The sequence below is a fragment of the Corvus hawaiiensis genome, chromosome 11, assembly GCF_020740725.1.
Source record: "Corvus hawaiiensis isolate bCorHaw1 chromosome 11, bCorHaw1.pri.cur, whole genome shotgun sequence".
Taxonomy (NCBI): Eukaryota; Metazoa; Chordata; class Aves; order Passeriformes; family Corvidae; genus Corvus; species Corvus hawaiiensis.
The window spans coordinates 14322466-14341913 of record NC_063223.1 but is presented as its reverse complement, the minus strand read 5'-3'; the positions used below and the strand labels follow the sequence as shown (position 1 = coordinate 14341913).

The 19448-nt window shown below is 39.9% G+C and overlaps 1 protein-coding gene across 1 annotated transcript; it reads left to right on the top strand.

The window, feature by feature from the left end:
- The first annotated feature begins 2267 nt into the window (after positions 1–2267).
- On the top strand, positions 2268–19025 carry RUVBL1 (RuvB like AAA ATPase 1). Its single transcript, XM_048315966.1, has 11 exons — positions 2268–2494; positions 3237–3323; positions 3928–4060; positions 7964–8115; positions 9378–9467; positions 10308–10457; positions 11799–11862; positions 12971–13169; positions 14910–15012; positions 18040–18131; positions 18436–19025. Exons 1-11 carry the CDS (start codon positions 2354–2356, stop codon positions 18593–18595), a joined length of 1371 nt encoding a protein of 456 aa, XP_048171923.1. The 5' UTR covers positions 2268–2353; the 3' UTR covers positions 18596–19025.
- Positions 19026–19448: the final 423 nt, after the last annotated feature.

Here is a 19448-nt window from a genome sequence, read left to right as displayed (position 1 = left end):
GAATAACAGTTCAGGCTGTTAGTGACAGGTATTATTTTTCTGGTTAGCTGGCTAGTGAAATGTTAAATTATACTCCAAGCATCCATAGAATGGGCTGGGCAGAATGGTCGCACAACCTACTTACGTTCTATCTGGTGGCCTGGACAAAGGAGAAAGAAGACTCATGCTTTGCAATTGAATTATTTTATCCTCCCCCTCTAATATGTTAACTATTCAAAAAATCACAAAAATCATGTAAAAGTTGAGTTTTGGTATTTCCTCATACTGATGCACCACAACCCAAGACACCAGCTATAAAAGATGATTTACACTATAGAAGCTCAATTCTAAACTTTCCAGTAGTTCCAGTTGTACTCTGCTCTTCCTGGGGAATAAACAACTAATCCTGTGTGGTCTAAAGGATTATTGTTTCTTTTCCCTCATCTGAATGTCCTCTTTTGCCCCTCTTTAACTGCAACTTCAGGACAACATTCAAAGAACAAATGGAATGAGTGAAACAATCAATACAATGAGCAATGCCAAACCTGGCACAGTTAAGTAATACTTGTGAGCAAAAAAGAGGGAGAAGCCAGCCTCACATTTATCCAGCAAACTATTTTTCACTTGTTCTTATTTCTATTCTACTACAAACACAAACCCAAATAATTTTAGTCACATTTTCTGCAGGTCAATATTAAAATTGTACCTTCATTGTGGCAGCAGATTTTATTTACTGAACAGCAATGGTCACTAGCAGACAGAAGTTTTAGGCTCTAAATTCTGGGTTTGAGACATCTTATTGCTGTAGAGAAACAATTAACACTCTGTTTGTTATCCACTTTAAGCAGGAAAAATCCCTAATTAGTATTTCTGAAGTTAAAGAACCTTATGTAGCATATCTGATTTTTATAGACATAGAATATTTCTATCCTTCCTCCAAGTTACAGTGAAGATTAACAGCAATTTTTTATTCCTGCCATCTACATTCTTGTATATTGAATTTCAACAAAAATAAATAAGCAAATATTATTAAATAGACTTTGAAATGCCATAATCTCAAAAACAGGCCTTGCTACAACATCAAACAAGATAACATGGACCATATGGACAGGTTTCAGTCTAAGTTAACAAATTATTATGTATTTCACCCTTTGGAAAAGGAGGGTCATACTTAAACTGAACCCCTTGATAGCAACATCACTGCCTTCAGAGCTCTTACCAGACTTGCTAATTATCCTTCCAGAACTGGCAGAAACTTGAACTCTGACCAGACTTACCCACAGCACTTGCGGCAGTTTAATGCACTGGAGAAATCAAAGTTGTATATTTGCTCTTTTACAAAGGAAAAAGTCAGCAATTCAGTACCTATTAGGCATTTGTGTTCTGTGACTAATATGACCCTGAGAGGATGTACCGTGTCTAATGGCATACATGCTTTTCTAATTATTTAAAGAATGGCTCATATTTGTTGGCCAAAATTCTTAGCTGAACAGTTGTATAGTAGGATACCCTTACAAAGGTGTTGAACCACACATGTGTGCAATTATATTGCAATTACAATTTTAAACTAGAATATGTAAATATAAACTGACAGAAAAATTAACAGAAAAAGAAAGCAACAAATAGCAAAGTCTTGTCTTTGCCAAATGACATTTATAACAAAACTAATGGAAGCTCTTGAACAAAGAGGGAATGAATAGCATGTATGTGGTTCACTGGGCTTTTGCAAATTGAACCGTAACTCCCATCCTCCCTAAAACTTCTCTAGAAGCTTGTGCTGTCACAGGACTGCTTTTGCAATTCCCCTGGCAGTGCACGGGAAAGCCAATATGCCACCAGGCATCAGTCCTGCTTCATACCACATTCATCGACAGGGTTTAAAAATTGCAGACACGGCCAGGGTTTTATAATCCCAGACAACTCTATATATCCATGGGAAGAATCCCCTGTCTTCTTTGTGGGAGAGATCACAATATCTACCAACAAGGAGAACTCACTGGAACTGCAGGTTCCCAGATCCCAGACCCTGGCACCGAGTGCCCCGTCCAGTGTTTCCCCGAGCACCCTCAGGGACAGTGACTCCATCACTTCTCCCCTTCCCGGCCCAACTCCTCCGCAGCGCCCGCGCCCGCCCGGACCCTCCGCACGCGCCGCACGCGGAAACGGGCGGGCGGACCCTAAAAACCTGCGCCCCTGCGGGTGACGGGCAGGCCCCGCGCCCAATGAGCGCCGAGAGCGCCGTGACGGGGGCCAATGGCGGGGCGGGGGCGGGGCGCGTCGGGCGCGCGCCGGGAGCCCCGGTAACGCGCGGGCCGCGTGCGAGGAGCGCGGGGCGGCCGGGCCGGAGCTGCCCCTGCGCTGCCCCTGCCCCGCCATGAAGATCGAGGAGGTGAAGAGCACCTCGAAGACCCAGCGCATCGCCGCCCACAGCCATGTCAAGGGGCTGGGGCTGGACGAGAGCGGCGCCGCCAAGCCGGCGGGGGCCGGGCTCGTGGGGCAGGAGAATGCGCGGGAGGTGAGCGCGGGGCCGGGCCGGGCCGGGCCGGGGCGTCTGACAAGTCCCGACAGCGAGTGAGAGTCGTGCCTGGGCTCCCCCGTGTCGCTGCTGCCGTGTGAGATGCTATGGGGGCGATCGGGACTGTACTTGCTCCGTTCCCGCCTGTGCGAGGACGGTGACGGTCTCCCGGGTGTCGGGCGTAGAAATTGGGGTGTTACAGGCAACGGAACCAACCAAAAGTTAACAGATTTGGTGCAAGTAGGGATTCGAGCATCCGTTTCAGTGCGGTGTTCGGATAAAAGCCTCACAGAATCACAGAATGCTTTGGGTTGGAAGGGATCTTAAAGATCATCTCATTCCAAGCCCCCTGCCGTGGGCAGGGACACCTTCCCCTGGACCAGGTTGTTCGGAGCGCCATCCAGCCTGGCCGTGAAAGAGGATCTGTAGAGGATCTGCGGCTCAGGCAGCGAAGATTGATCTCCTGCTTTACTTTCCAACCTCTCTCTGCGTGTGGGACTGCGGGAGGGAAGAGGAGTCAGAGCTCGCAGATTGAGTTATCTTGTCTGTGATTTTTAATGTCTGTGTTAGATAAAATAATTGTAGAAATCACGTTTTTCTGATCTTGTTTTTCTTTTTGTGTGCATGAAATTGAAATCTTTACTTTTTGTAAAAGCTATTTTTTCTAAACTCATTAGGTAGTGTTGGAACAAAAGATGCTATAGCAGTACTTGTGTTAACAGTGTAAATACTTAACTTATAGGCGTGTGGGGTTATAGTGGAGCTAATCAAAAGCAAAAAAATGGCTGGCAGAGCTGTGCTGTTGGCAGGACCTCCTGGAACTGGCAAGGTACTATTTTTCTATTTTGTTATGAAATAAAATATTTCCAAATCTATTCTAATTTGTTGTCAAAACTGTTTTAGGGTAGTGGTTAGAAAATGTTTTCATCTACCAGAATTTTTTTTCAATCGGTGTATTGGTATAGTTTCCTACTTTATACTTTTACTTTTGCCATGTCGTCGACACTTGCAGTATCCAGTGGTGTGTTCAGCATCTTTAGTGTGAACCCACCTCTTGTAGGGTAGTAAACACATAGGTAACACAGGCTCTGAAAAAGTTTTAGAAGTTACTTTTATAGTTAAAGCCAGAATAGTTTTTGTTTGGTTTACTTTTTTCCCCATGCTATTTAAGGCTTTTTGCATTCAAATGCCCAGTATTGGCTCTTTAAGGTTTTTTAAAAGTCTTTGGCCAAAGTCACCTGTGTTGAAGGAGGGTTGTTATATGTGAGAAATGTATGTCAGACAGAATAGTCTTACTATTAAATTGATAGTTGATATATAGAAAGTGATATAATGAGGAAAATTAACTTTGTGGAAAAAGAATCCTTAATTCTCTTCAAAATTAATATCTGGCTTTTGTATTTGGTTTTGTTTTTTTTTTTTTCCTTTTAAAGACTGCTTTGGCTTTAGCTATTGCTCAGGAACTGGGAAGCAAAGTTCCCTTTTGTCCTATGGTTGGAAGTGAGGTCTATTCCACTGAGATCAAGAAAACAGAAGTCCTAATGGAAAACTTCCGACGTGCAATTGGTAAGTTTCAGGAAAAGAAGAATTAAGTATTTGCATGATGCTTACTTTGCTTTTTTCCAGTCACCTAAAAAATAAGAAGTTTCCAGTGGTCACAATGTTCTCATATTTTTGTATGCTTATTTTCTTCAGTCCTAATTTAGTGAATCTCTTTCACACTTAGTGGAGTCAGGTTTTCTGTTTACAAACTGTAACTTAGTTATTGTATTATGGTTTATACTTCACCAAATTATTCTCTCGTCCTCCACATTCACCTCTCCGTTTTGCCTGTGACTGAATAAAGCTGAAAGAAAAAATAATTTTTAATTTCTTACGTTAGCAGAAATACTTACAGACAGAAATTCTCCTCCCATTTTTTTTGTTTTAGTGATTTCACCCTACTAAACAGTCTTAATCAGGAGCTCCCAAACAGCAGCATTAGCCTGACTTACTGTTCCAGCAAGCACACACTTCAACTCAATGTCTTCCTCAAGTCTACGGTGCATTTACAAGTTTGATGTAAATTGGCTTTATTTGCAACACAGCCTCAGTGACTGTCTAAAATCTCTTATATGATTGCTGCTGACAGCTGATAAATGCAGACAGAAGTGGCCCTTATTTGTGTGAGGATTGGCTAAAGAGAGCCCAGTTGATTTTAGTCCTGAACGTATTAACAGTTCATTTTCCTGTTTCAGTACCATGTTTCCTCTTGGACTTCATCTGGCAGCAGCAGGGTGAAGAAGTCTCTCAGTTCTTCAGTGAAACAAAAGTATTCCTTTGACTTATAAGAGAGCAACTTTCAGTAGTCTCTGGTCTTCTGGTTACCATGAAACTGGCAGGGCCTGGGGGAGGGAAGACGGAGACTCAGTAGTCTGCAAAATTTCCTTGATGTGATGAAGTTCCCTGTCAGAGATTTGGAAACCTGAACCAACAGATGAAACTTATGCCATCCATGTTGTCATTTCTAGAGATAGCAGTATTTTAACTCTCTGAGGTTTAACAGCCAGCTACATTGTTAGTTCCCTGCATTCCCTGAATGTCAATAGAGAGACACTTCTAAACAAATATTAGTGTTAATGAAAGATGGAACTTCTTTTATTCCTTTCTGTTGAATTGCATGTCACATTTTCATAACAAAGCCTTTATTGAATATTTTTATGAATGTAAGAAAAAATTCTATGAAATATTTTAAAGGACTAGTAATCACCATTTCTTGTAATGAAACACTTTCCAGTTGGGTTTTAATCTCAGGTAGGTTTTAGCTTCCCTGCTTGATAAAGAAATACTTTACAAGGGTGCATTTTTAAAAAAATGATTCTGTGCAGTGGCAGCTGGGTCTGGGTGCAAGGGAACCTTCAACTCACCCATCCATCAGTACTTGAAGTATTCATTTAGGTATTACTGAGTTTTGGCTTTTTGTATGGTTCCTTGGTAGCAGCTTCTGTGTACATCATCATTGCTCATATAATGGTTTTACTTTCAAGGGGTTTAGCCACCTGATTTAATTATCAGAGATGTTAATACCAATTTTTTTACCTAATGGTTGGGGTTTTTTTCTTGGAAATTACAGAGTCTGACTGGTTTGGACCCATCACTTTATAAGAAAGTAGGAGTTACTCTGACTTCACAGAATTGTTATTGTTTAGAGTCTTTTAATAACAGACTTGACATAGTCTCAAGGCCAAGTAGTGTTTGGGATGCAGTAGAGAGCTTATAATATGTAAGAAATATAAAAGGACAGAGTGGGAAATGAGCAGATCGAATTGCTGTATGGGTTAAAAGAAATTTAACCTGGGATAGATTAATCCAGTATAGGGCTCATTAGCAGCTGGTGAAGATGATGATAGCAGCTAATGTTAGAGCTCAGTTGCAATCAAAAATAACTGCTGCAGTAGCCACTTCAATAGTATGACTGTTCCTTGTGTTGCCAGGTTGTACCTGCCAGTGAGTCAAGCAAGCACTGTTTAGCTCCATGGAGTGCTGTTGAACCAAAACATGAAATAGCCCACAATTGCTGCCTTGGATTTGTGTCTGATTTGGAAGTAGATCTCTCTAAGAACTCTTTTGAGAATGAAGTTCATAGTTGAAACATGCAGATTAATTTGAAATCAAAGGATAATCAGCAGCAAGTTCAAAGCATCAATTACCTTTGTTCAGATCATGTTCATCTGTAAATATTTTCTACAGACACATCTCTTAAAAGCACATTAGTCTGGATTAGAGGCAGGCTTCTGAAGCAAATCCCTGCGTTTGCCCTTGCTGACTTGGCTTTGACTTGTGTTGGTGAACAGAATGAGCACGTGAACTGGATTCTTTTCAGATGTAATGGAACTGGAAGATTCATTGCATGCTTCAGCAGCATACAAATTGTACCCTAAACACAAACAGGCTGCCAGGTTTTCAGAGCAGAGTAGAACTTGTGCTGCAAGTTTAAAAGCAAAACAAAAAGAACACGCAAACCTGGTCCAGTTTGTGACAACAGCAGTTTCAATGTGCAAATTCCCATATTGCTTCACACTCCTTGCATATGAGCCAGTGTGATGCAGCCTCGTCTAGGTCAGTTTTATAACTCAAAGGTTCATTAATTTCTGTCTGGTGTTTTGACATACCTGAAAAATATTTTTAAAATTACTGAAATTAACTTCATACACAACTTTTTATGTAGTCTTAAGTAAGAGGAAGCAATCATTTCTTACCAAGAATTTGTCATGTTATCCACAGTTACGCTGTTTCTCGCATTTCATATCCTGGTTTGGATTTAGGCCCAGTAGAGGGAGACAGACTCGTATTTGTCAGTTCTTTATAGCCCCTATCAGCAGCTCAAAATTACTGGTGAAGTGTCTGATCTATTTCAAAGCAAAATGAAAAGTTACGGAACAAGGAAAGTTATAGAGTCACAATACCCTCAGACTGGGCAGGATGACTTCCTTATATCTTGTTCCAGCCCATTCATTATTTTTCGTATGGCATGTGTGTCTCATAAAATACTTCATAGAGTTCTTCAGATGTGGATTCTTTGAACTTCTATGTAGTTAGAACGTACATAATTGTAGTGGTGGTGGTGATGATAGTGGGTTTGCTTTGAAACGGTCTACCTGTAAATCTCATCAGCTCAATATTATCAATTTAAAATAACCTAGTTATTTAAACAGTAGTTGTGACTAGAGCAGAAAAACACAAACTAGAACCAGATACTCTAATGATTGCTTGTCTGTCTGAAAAGTAACAAAGTGAGGATGTAATTTTCAGCTATTTTGAAATAGTTTTAAATTTGCATTGTAGCAGTTTCTGCTAGATTTTGTCTAGCTCAGCTTTTGCTATTAACTTGAGAAATATTTGAAATTATACAATAACCCCTTAGTAATTTTATGATGTTCTAGCACAATACCTGTTAATCAATTTATGTAATATTTTTACCTCAGTTGCTAAAATGTCAAGTTTTTTATGGAGTTACTTTTTTTTTTTCTCCTATCTTTTTGTTAACTTTGCAGGGCTTTTCTGATGGTCCAAAAATTGTGTAAAACTCACTGTTAAATTAATGTCACTAGTTTCAGAAGATGATCTGTGTTTCTGGCTTAGCACAGGGGAAAAAAATCAAGCAAATTCCCTCTTTGTGGGAGGGAAAAGAGACAGAGGATCCTAACATTTGCTTCAAAAACTAGTAATAATGAGTTGGAAAAAAGTAATTTCTAAAAGTTTAATGAACTTCTTAGCAGGTCAGAACTTGGGCTGAGCTTTCATTCTGATGCACAGGATGAGTATTCTCACTTAAAATTGAAGAAGAGAACAATAATTCATCTTTCTGCCTATAAAAGTAAAATTTTACCATGAAATGTAATGCAGCCTAACCATATGTTACATTTTTTTGACAGTAAAGCAGCAGACTCCTAAGTGTATACTGAAACTATTCTAAACAATTTCTTGCAGGGCTGAGGATTAAAGAGACCAAGGAGGTTTATGAAGGAGAAGTCACAGAACTAACTCCCTGTGAGACTGAGAACCCTATGGGGGGATATGGCAAAACCATCAGCCATGTAATTATAGGACTCAAAACTGCAAAGGGAACCAAACAGTTGAAGGTACGTGTGGTAGAGTCTCAGAGATTTCCTTAAGTATTTCGAGTTAGCAGCTTCTATTTTTGGCACTTCTTATTTCCATTTCAAGCTCTTGATCTCCATCTCTGTCAAGTGGGGCTGCCAGGAGGCTGCTTTCTTTGGCTAGACAGCTTTATCCTGACTGTTCATGTTTATCTGCTTTATGTAGAATATTTGGATATTGGTCTTGTCTCCTACTAATTGAAATAGGAGATAAACCCATCATCACTTGGTTAGCAGCTGCTGTTATTTCTCTGGCAGCACATAACTGTATGTCTTCAGTGAGTTAAAGGTGAGTTTTAGTAGGAAGAGATCTTGATACAGTTTTGCTGATCTCTAGTACCACAAAAAATGGGCTGAGCTGGCAGTCTGAACTTTGTTCTGTCTCAGTCTGTGATACACTCTGACCCTGGCTATAAATTCATGTTCATGGTAATAAACATACAAGAAAGGCCTTGTTTGGTTTTGTTTTCCTAATTGTCAGGAACCAAATTTTTGAGGATTTGGCTAGGGAAATATTGCTTGTTTAAGTATAAATTGTTCTTTCTGTCACATCCTTTCTTTCTGCATGGGGTGTCATGCTCTAGTGAATATTTGATAGAGAACTGGAAATTGAGCTGGTGTGTTGCCAGCTCAGGCCCAATTTCCTTTTGTTTTCTTGTCTCCATTCAATTTCCCCGTCAGACTAGGAGAGAACTAAAAGCTGTCTCTGCTGTTAAGTATCATCTTTCATTTGTTCACTCTGAAGGAAATGAAGAGCAAAAGTGAATAAACATGTACCAAGAGAAACAAAGGCATCTAATGTATTCCACACCCACTCTCCCTCACAGAGCTCCACAGAGGATAAGGACTCAAGAAATCAAGGAACATAATTCAATGCTATAGCCAGATTTTTTTTATAAAAGTTTTCCTAGAAATCTAGAGAACTACTGTTTCCTAGGTATAAATACATTGTCACATTACTTAGAGGTATGTTTTGTAGCTGGTACCATTATGTTTCTGGCACTGTCACTTCCTTTTGGATAGCAGATTTTTTTGGTAAGACAGTGAGTTCTGTGCATCTTTCAGATTTATTCTCTATCCCTACTCCAAATGTTACAGCTTTATAAAATCCTAGAGGTGTTGTCGGGGTGAGTTGCAGTTTAATTTTGTCTGGTGGGAGTGAGCTTCAAACTGAATTTCTTTACCTTGATTACCATAACAATATGGAACTGTTTTGACCAACTGTGCTGTTTGCTTGTCTCCAGCTGGACCCGAGCATTTTTGAAAGCTTGCAGAAGGAGCGAGTGGAAACTGGTGACGTTATTTATATTGAGGCAAACAGTGGAGCTGTCAAGGTAAAAGAAAAGTTCTGTACTTTTATGCAGGTGTATGTTTCTTGTAGACCTTTCTCTGCCTTTGTCAGAAGGCTCTCTGATTTATTAACCTTAACTGACACAAAATGGTTACATGGAAATTTTAAAAAGAGCCCAGTGCTGTCCTTATCTGGAGAGAAAAGTCTCTTTTGCACCCAAAGAACATGGTGATCCGGTTCACAATTAAGGTCATCTGGCAAGGAAGCTATCACTGATGCTGTCTGGATGAGTTTTCTTTTCTGTAAGATCAAGGCATCTCTTAGGGAAGAGGGGAAAAACCAAGCAACTTTAGTCATTTTCAGGCTGACATGTGCAGCGTATTTAATCTTTCTTTTATCGCTCTGGTATTTTCTCCACAAGATATATACATGTAGAAGGGAATACTGCATTACTTAGCATTCTTTTCATATCTGATTTAGAAAGTAAGTGTATAGTGATACTTGCTGTTTAATGGATGAGCATAATATTTTCTATCATATAATAAATCACCCACCTACAAAGGAGTCTTGAACAGTTCTCCCAATCTCTGGTTAATCTGCTGGATTTGTCCTTTAGCAAGAATTGCATACGGTTAAAAGAAGGGGAGAGAGAAATGGAATATTCTTGCCACTGAAAATATCAGGCGTTTTTCAACAGAGTGTTTGAGCTTTGATCAGTAGATAGGGTATGCCTGTTGCTAAGCAGGGAGTGGGATGTCTGGATTGTCAGCTGAAGCTTGTCAGAACTGGAATTGTGAACTAACCCCGTTATCGAGTTCATGTCACTCAAGGTTTTGGAACTGAAATTAATTCTATACCTGGATTTCTCTTTGCTGTTCCTCAGAGGCAAGGCAGGTGTGATATCTATGCTACGGAATTTGACCTTGAAGCTGAAGAGTATGTTCCCTTGCCAAAAGGTGATGTGCACAAGAAAAAGGAAATTATTCAGGATGTCACCCTGCATGACTTGGATGTGGCCAATGCTCGACCTCAGGTATCTGACTTCACAGATGAAGTCTTTTCAGAAAAATTATTTGACATAGATGTGATGTTACGAGAATAATTGAGATGTAGGAAGTTGAGCTAACTCACTCACCCTCAAAGATTCCACTGTAGGAAAAGCAGTGGGTGTTACACCTTGAAGGCCAGTCTAGCTCTTCCCTCCTCAGGGAGGTCATGCTGCAGCTGCCTGCCTTCAGGGCCCTGCCATGGAGGTTAAAGATGCAGTTGCTTCCTGAAAATTCATGCACCTGATCATGGAATACTGGTCAGAGTAACACTCTAGCACTACAAAGAACAGTCTTGGAGTTGTAGAAGAGCTTCCACGTGGTTGGGATCCACCACCTTCACAGTTAATGCATAATCTAGACCCTGCTCTCTTTCCCTCCACCACTGTGCCCCATCACTTGCAGGAAAAGAGTGATGTGGGCTGTTTCCTCTGACCAGGAAAAGAGATTATTGCTTTCTCTCCAGAAGGAAAGCTGCCTACAGGTGTGAGGTAGCAGCAGCCAGACCTGCATCATTTCATTTCTTGGAAATTCTGAATGCAAATTAATTTATTCTGCTCTGTGTTTATGGTTTCATGGCTGTGAAATGGCAACTGCAAGGACTGAGGTACTAAGTATTTTTGTCCGCTGTGGATTCCACTGATGTCCTCCCTTTGTTCAGAAATGTTTCATAGCCACTTGTTAAACTTCTTTGTGAGTTTCAGTAGAGCTCTGCATGTATTGCAGAAAAAAAAAATAGGAGAATTACTTCTTGCTGTGTCTTGTTCACTCTTGAGAGAATTTTGTCTGTGTCAAAAACAAAGTCATTAACAAGTTTAAAGGCTGGAATCCCTACAGTATAACAATACAACTCTTTAACTTACTCAATTTCAAAATAAACCTCCTTATTTACAAAAAAAAATTTATTTGATAAAAATAATGGTATTCAAAAGTCATAAAATTTAGAATAATTCTTCCCATGTTGACAGGCTGAACACCTACTGTGCATGCAGGCAATCGAAGTCTCTGTGTTCCCTGACAAATTCATTCCTCAAGATTTTCTCTGTGACAGTTTTTTTAAGAGAGGATATCTCATTTTGATTTTTTATGCTCTCCAAATGAGCAAGGCTGAACAAAGGATGAGGAGGTAGATAGGTGATTATGTTTAGAATACTGTTGTGGTGAAATGGCCTAAACCTTGACAAAGACCTATTATCAAAGACTGCTGATATAAAATGTCAAGTTAACTGTAAGAAACAACTTCTTTGACCAATTCCTGATCTATAAAATTCCCCAGGTATGTGCTTTATACATGACCTCATAGCTGATCTGTAACTTTGTTTTTCTAGGGAGGGCAAGACATCCTTTCTATGATGGGACAGTTGATGAAGCCTAAGAAAACTGAAATCACTGGTATGAAACCTGTATGGTATTTTGAGACCAATATAATCTATGTGTTTTCCAGTTAGAAAAGGATTAGAAAATAGAGTAACAATATTGAAATGAATGCCTACATAATACATATTCATAAATACTCCGATTTCACAAAGCAGTGATACAGTTGCTAGAATTGCAGTGGCTGGAGACAGTGCAACAAGTTCATGCATATAGTGGGAAAAATGTATACACTGCTCTGCACCCATCTTCCTGGGGAGAGGTCGGAATGGCAGTGCCATCCCCCTTCCCACAACATTCCTGCCACAGTGTGAGATTCAGGCTTTCAACAAAGAGCCAAACTGAACAGCAGTAATACACAACGTCTAAAAAATGTTGTAGCAACCATACTGAATTTTGGTGGAATAGAAAAATGGCACCTCTGGAACAGCTGTCTAAGGACCTGATGCTCCACATGCACTGCTGCTCTTCCTATCTTAACTACAGGTGTTTGGAGAAAACAGTATCTACAGACAGATGTGTTCTCCTTTTTGCTTTGAAAGAAATGATGCTTCACTAAGTGACTATCTAAATTTAAATCAAAATCTGTTTCAATACCTAACTCAATGGCCATCTTTTGAAGTATTTTGTCTGTCCCAGAGGTTGCTTTGCTTATTCTAATACCAGATTTATTGATGTAATATCTGGCATAGCTTTGAGAGTAGTAGGTTCACAGAAACTTATATAGCCTTTTTTTTTGTTAAACACAACTTCTTTGCTGAAATAGAATAAAAAGATTTCATTCTTTCAGTGATGTTCTTTTCAGCTATGCTTGGAAACTTCAGTAAGTTTCATGTTTTAAACTGATGTTTGACTGACTTCTTCACTCCCCACACCAAACTCCACAAACCTCCAACAATCAATTCTTCGTAAGTGTGAGAAATGCAATTTTTAAATAGTTTGTTGCACAGATGGCTCCCCAGTACAGTATGAAATGCCACAAAATTTTAGTGTCGCAGATATTTTCCTTGTGGTAGTAAGATAGCAAACCATGAAAAAGTTTAAGAAGAATTTTCCTTGCTTCAGTCTTTACCTACTGACCTATTGTTCCCTAGCAGAACAACCAACAGTTTCTTTTTGTTCTCAGACAAACTTCGAGGAGAGATAAATAAGGTGGTGAACAAATACATCGATCAAGGCATTGCAGAGCTAGTGCCAGGTGTGCTCTTTGTGGATGAGGTTCACATGCTGGATATTGAGTGTTTCACATACCTGCACCGAGCTCTGGAATCTTCTATTTCCCCCATTGTCATCTTTGCTTCCAACCGAGGAAACTGCATTATCAGGTATGACATCAAAACTTGAATTTTCCAGTTTGCATTGGTCCATAAACCTTGGAATTAGCTGTATCAGTAGAGTTACAATCTTTGAAGGCTTTTGTCTGTGACACTGACACCTGTGATAATCCTCTGCATGAGTTGCAAGGTGCATCAGCGCTCAAAAGCTGCTCATAAGCTTCATGATGGGACAAGCATTTAATGCCAGGCTGACTGAAATTCCTCCTTTCCCCTAGCACATCTCTCCTCCTCTAACAGCTTCTGAATTGTTTCACTTCCTGGGTGATCTGTAACAGTTACCATTCTTATTGTATACCTCAGTACATCTGTTGCCTGCACATTAGTGACATCAAAAACACCAGAGCTACAAACCTCTAATAATCATTGTTTCCTGCTTCTGGATTATTTTGCTGTTTACTATCCTAATTCCATCAGACTTCAGCTTCTTGTTCTTACTCTTATATGTGTCACAGTTCAGCCTCTCCCTTTCCCTGCTATGTTGGTCTGGCTTTTTGTGATTCTTCAGTCTTGCCAACCAACTTGTTTTTCATCTTCATTTCACTTTGTGCCTTCACTTTGATATTTTGCACCCACAAAAAGCATTCTTTGCATGTTCAGTAAAAGTGCTCTCCTATTTCAGGCTCTTCTGTAAGTTCTGCTACTAGTTTGTGGTCTAGGTCTAATTATGTCTAAACAAGCTGTCATTAACAATGATTGCTACTCTTTGAATTAATTTAATTCAGCTGTATAACCAGCTTTTCCTTTCCCTCATAGTGGTTCATCTGGTATTAATCTTCCTCTGTTTGCATTGCTTAAAAGTGAAAATGATAAGCCCTTCGAAAATGTTTAAGGTGGACATTACAGCATTCTCTTTGCAAAGATACAAAAAGACTGTAAGAGTAAAGGAAGTAGAGATCTGTCAGCATGGATTCACTGTGGATCTTGTTATGAAAAAGCTGTGATTTAAGAAAGGAAGTTTTCCATATAACAGTGGCATCTAGTATTGGAGGACCATGGCAAGAGTTGCAGTGCCTAAATACTAACACTGAACTTAGAAATATAGTTCTTTACCAGCACTTCACTGTTTTTACTGCGATCTCTGCAATGGTCATAAATTGAATCTAGGTATCTTTCACTCTTGACTTCACAGCAAATTATGGTGGTCTTGGGAAACCAAGAGTACACGTATCTGCAGGCTTTGCTGTTGGGTGTTGTACATCAAACAAATAAAATGGTTGGGGATCTAGATCCTGCCCTGTCCTTCATACAGAGACCTGCACTTCTCAGTTTGCTGGATTGCAAGCATGGAATGTAAACCACTGAACTATTCACTGGAGGGACTGGGGAAAGAATGGCTTGCTCAGCAACAGGGCATGTTCTCCAGATGGATGATAGTATATATAATTTCTGCTGATCCTGCTAAACAACTTAGTAAGAATGATTTTTTCCTTGCTGGAAGATACCTTGGAACATTAGATAAGACTGTATTGTGAGATAAAAGGCAGGAAAGCACCTCTCACTATTTTTGAATGGCATGTTTAAGAGCTCCAGCAATAGTATTTGTTTCCTTGGGGCTGTCTGGAATGAACGTTAGACCAGAATATTTCCTGTCTCTGACCCATGGGTGTGTGTCTCTGTGGACACACAACAATTGTAAACTAGTATAGTCACTTTCTACTTATTTTAACCCAATCAATGTACTGAACTCAAACTAGTGTGTGATGTCTTTCTGTTTGGTTTCTCCTCTAGAGGCACAGAGGATATCGTATCTCCTCATGGAATACCATTGGACCTGCTGGATCGAGTAATGATTATCCGAACCATGCTCTATACACCCCAAGAAATGAAGCAGGTATGCACAGCGTTTTAAAGAACTTGTTACAAGTCCCCAAAGTTGTGCCCAGCTTCTGCCTGTTCTGTTACTGTAGAGCTGTCTGACTCTGTGGTCACCAGGGCTTGTGCCAGAAAGCTTCCTGCTTGTTAAAAGCCTGCTTCTCTAGGAGCCAATACAGTGAGCTGGTTAAAACTGCACCCAACTTCTCTGTCTGACTTCCAGCCACTGAGGAGTTGCTATGCACATCTGGGGCTGAAAGTGGCACCTCACTTGCGGGAAGGCATCAACTGTCAGCTGAAGAAATCTCTTGCACTGGTGTGCTTTCTATAGTTTGCAGATTTCAGCAGGTAGTGCTTTTTCAGGTGGTGTAAGTTGAAGTGTCACATAATGGGATCTTGAGTCCCAGACCTCGGGCTTTTCCCTCACATGAGATACGAAAGGGATTGAGGAATACAACCTCATGCGCTGCATTTTTGCCTTTATGCCCTGTACTGTAGCTTTAACGTACTGGGGCTGTCTCCTAAAACTGGGAGACTTTTCATGCTCCTCAAGTCAAGTTTGGAAATGTAAGCACAGCAAGTGTTGCAGAGATACCCTTCCAAATGCCTGGAAGTTTTCCTGTGGGGCCATCACAATGTATTGTGTATCGATTATAATGCTTGGTGCCATTATGATGCATTGTGTCAAAGATCCCCCCTCATTAGCGTCTCAATGCCGGGAAGTGACACAATGCAGAAGACATTAGGGTTTACCATGTCAATTCTTTGTATTATTTAAGAGATAGTGTCAGTGGAGGAGAGCATTGTCACCAGATAATGGTCTCCTGCTGCTGAATAAGTGCCAAGGTGAAGCCAGGCATTTATCGAACTTAAACGCAGAGGCAAAGCTTCATTTCACTTGGTTTGAGGAGCTTTTCACTGATGCTGTTCTGAGCTGTTCTCAGGATGATTTTTTTGTACCTAAAGGACACTTTGAAGCATTAGGGTGTAGATTGCAGTAGAAGCAGCCCAGTGATTTAACAATACAATTAGGTTTAGTCTCTATACAAAACAAATTTTCATGTGTGACTTTTACTCAGCCTGGCGGTATTAAAGACTGTGTGGACTTCCCTGTAGTGTAAGTGAATTCTGTGTAGTTAGTGCTGTATTACCATGCAGATAAGATTTTCAGAAGAGCGGGGTAAGTGCTGTTATTTCCACCCTCCCCAGGGCTGAAGGAAAGGAAATGTTCACAGTAGCATTGCCTAAAGCTAAAAATAGAGTCCAGACTCTGGGCCTCATAAATCATTTTCCCATAGTCAGATAATCTCATCTTCCCTTAAATTAAGGCTTTTGAATGGCAGCTTCTCATGGGAGAAGAGGAGGAGCTATTACATTTAACTCTGGCTTCTAACTGACTACAGCTGGGGGGGAAGGGGGATAAAAACAAGGCACCCATAAGTTTAATTCTCTATTTTTGCTCTCATTTGTCTTTCATGTTAGGAAGAGGTTTCTGCAGATGATGTTTCTGTGTGAGACCCTTGCCTTCACAATTGATTCCTTTATCAGCACAGAATCTGGTCATGTATCTACTGAAAGTTTGTTCATAACCAGTTCAACATACTTTTTTGTGCATGTTGATAAAGTAGAAATCGCATTGTGAAGTGCTGCTCTGAGACAAAACACACAGTAACCTTGGTGAAACCAGAATAGGGAAAAAATTCACTTTTATGCTTATTCTAGTCAGGTGTTGTTATAATCAAACTTTTTTGCATATGTGCCTCCTGTTGGATATTAGAGGTTATAACTGAGATGTTTTGTTCCTAATGTATTTTACCTGATAAACACTTGTTTTCCTATTCCATAGTAAATCCATGTGTAAGCAAGCTGGTGGGTTAATGGCTTGGGCCCCAATCCTTCAGTAGTGTTCTACCAGGTTGCTACATAAAAAGTTCTTTTAAAAAACATTGTTAAAGATGTGGCATTTGATACCTTGTTGTTTGTAGCAGAGGAAGAACAAAGTAGCAGTGTGTGAGTGAAGGGAAGGGGACATCTGGGTGATCTGCAAGTAAAAATCTTGAACCTGAAATTGGGATTTGCAGCAGCATTGCCAATAGTCAATGTACATATCTCAGCACCAACTTTCTGCCATTTCAAGCCCCTCTCTTACTCTGCTCCCTACCCTGGCTCCCTGAGCGCATTTTTATGGCTTTAATTTAAACGAGCTCTTCTTGATATCTTGTTTACAAAGCTGCCAAAGTGAAAAATACCTGTATTATATGAGGCTTGCAGTTCCAGAGTTATCTCAGCACTACAACACAACATCATTATCCAGTCTGCCCCTTATCACTCAGCTGGTAATACAGACTACCGAGAGACTTGTGCCACTTTTGTTACAGCTTTATATGCTCAGGCTTATTGGTGATATCTTCCTCCCCAACTTTGTAAAGATCTTCAAACTGGTACAAGCCTGAGACTGTTCTTGAAAGATTAGATTCTTCTTAGTGATTTTTTTTTTTCTTGAAGGAATAGGTGAATCATAGAAAGTAACTTTTTGATTTATTTTACTGTCTTCTTGTCAATTGAATAAAAAGTGTGTTGTGAGCTGCTATGGGAAGGGTGTAGCTTTCTGTAGGGCTTTTTGGAGGGCTCTGCTGTATAGCATCAGTGATACATTGCAGAATCCAGTAACTGGTGTGTCCACAAGACTCCAGCTGCCACTGATTTCTCACATGTATTTTCCATTTTCTTGTTTAAGTTCTCATATTCTGCTCCTTATTAGTAGGTAGGCCTTGCTGACCATGCAGAGTTACTATGAAGGGTTAGCACTCCGGATGTGTTACTTCACCTTCCTTTTGCGATAATAATTTTTTTAACATTATATTTGCCTGTTCAAAGACTTAAAATTCTACAAATTCTTGTTTAGTGGTGAGTTATACCAGGGTAACTCTCCACACCATCTTGTTTTGTAGCATGTCATCTCAAAGCTGACAGTTTATAGATGCTAATTAAAGTAATTTAGCATGTTAATTGTTTGGACTCCTACCTCACTTATTCTTCCCAACAGATCACAAAGCTCCGTGCTCAGACAGAAGGGATTAATATCAGTGAAGAAGCTCTAAACCACTTAGGGGAAATTGGTACCAAGACAACCCTAAGGTAAGTTGGGCACACTTTTCTGTTAAGCATGACTGAGTCTAAATCCACTCATGGTAAGATAACTCACTGTTGGAAGCAAGACAAACCTCTCCGTTACAATGACATGGTGTGTTAACAATCATTAAAAAAAGAGTGGTAATGCTCCTCTTTTCTCCTTTAAAGAATGCATGTGCTGGAGTGCTTGCTGACTTTTTCTTACTGGTGGCAGAGCTGTGTTTCCCAGCAAATGTCCCACCCCTCCATAGCTTCAGTTCCCTGGCATGTGCTGAGTTGTAATTGCTCATCTGCCTCTGTTTGATCACAGGTATGCTGTGCAGTTGCTGACCCCAGCTAACCTGCTTGCCAAGATTAATGGGAAAGACAGCATTGAGAAAGAGCATATTGAAGAAATAAATGAACTTTTCTATGATGCTAAATCCTCAGCAAAAATCTTGGCTGATCAACAGGAGAAGTACATGAAATGAAAAGCTTATCATGTTAGATGCTTTAAAGTAGCTTTAACCCTTAGCCAGGGCTGGCTTAGTTATTGAATGAGAAATGTTAATGGTTTGTCTCTTTTGGGACTGAAGAATATTTAAATGTTGGACTGCTTTGTCAGGCCAGAATTAACTATCGAGTGTTCCTACTTCATTATCAACAATAAGATGCTCCATGGTGTGTGTGTAACATCTTAGTCTCCCTTTTATCGGTATATATGAAATGAATAGCTCTTGACCCATCAGCTTTGTCTTTAGATTTCGTTACAGAAGAGCTCTAACTGAAGTTGATGCTTAAGAACAGTCTATTTTCGTTATGAATCCTGTTTTAAAATAGTTTCCTTTTACAGATGAGAGCTGTTTGGTTTTGAATCAAAGTTTGTCTGAAGTGCTTTATAATAAAAAAAGGTCAAGAATATTGGAAGTGTGTGTTCACTCTGGGTGTTGGCCTGTCAAAGGAACAGTCAAAATAAATTGGAATTAACAAAGCCAAGTATGAGTAAAATGGATCTGCAACACAAAAATAGATTGCAGCAAAGGGAAAAATAGATTAGGACTTTTAAAAAGTGTTTACTTCTTCGTAGGGTTTGAGTTTTATTTTCAGAAGACTTCCTTGAAGAATGCAGAAATACATAATAGTTATCTTGGCCCTATTGAAAGCCTTTCCCCCAGAGTAACTTAAACTTTTCTTGGGTTTTCCTAAAGCAGATTAAATAAAAATTGCTTTCCATCATGATTAGCTTTTTTTTTCCACTATCCCCACTTTCTTGATCACTCAGGATCAGGAAAAAATTTCAAATTAAAACCAAAATCCCACTCTGCACAGACTTTGGATGAACTT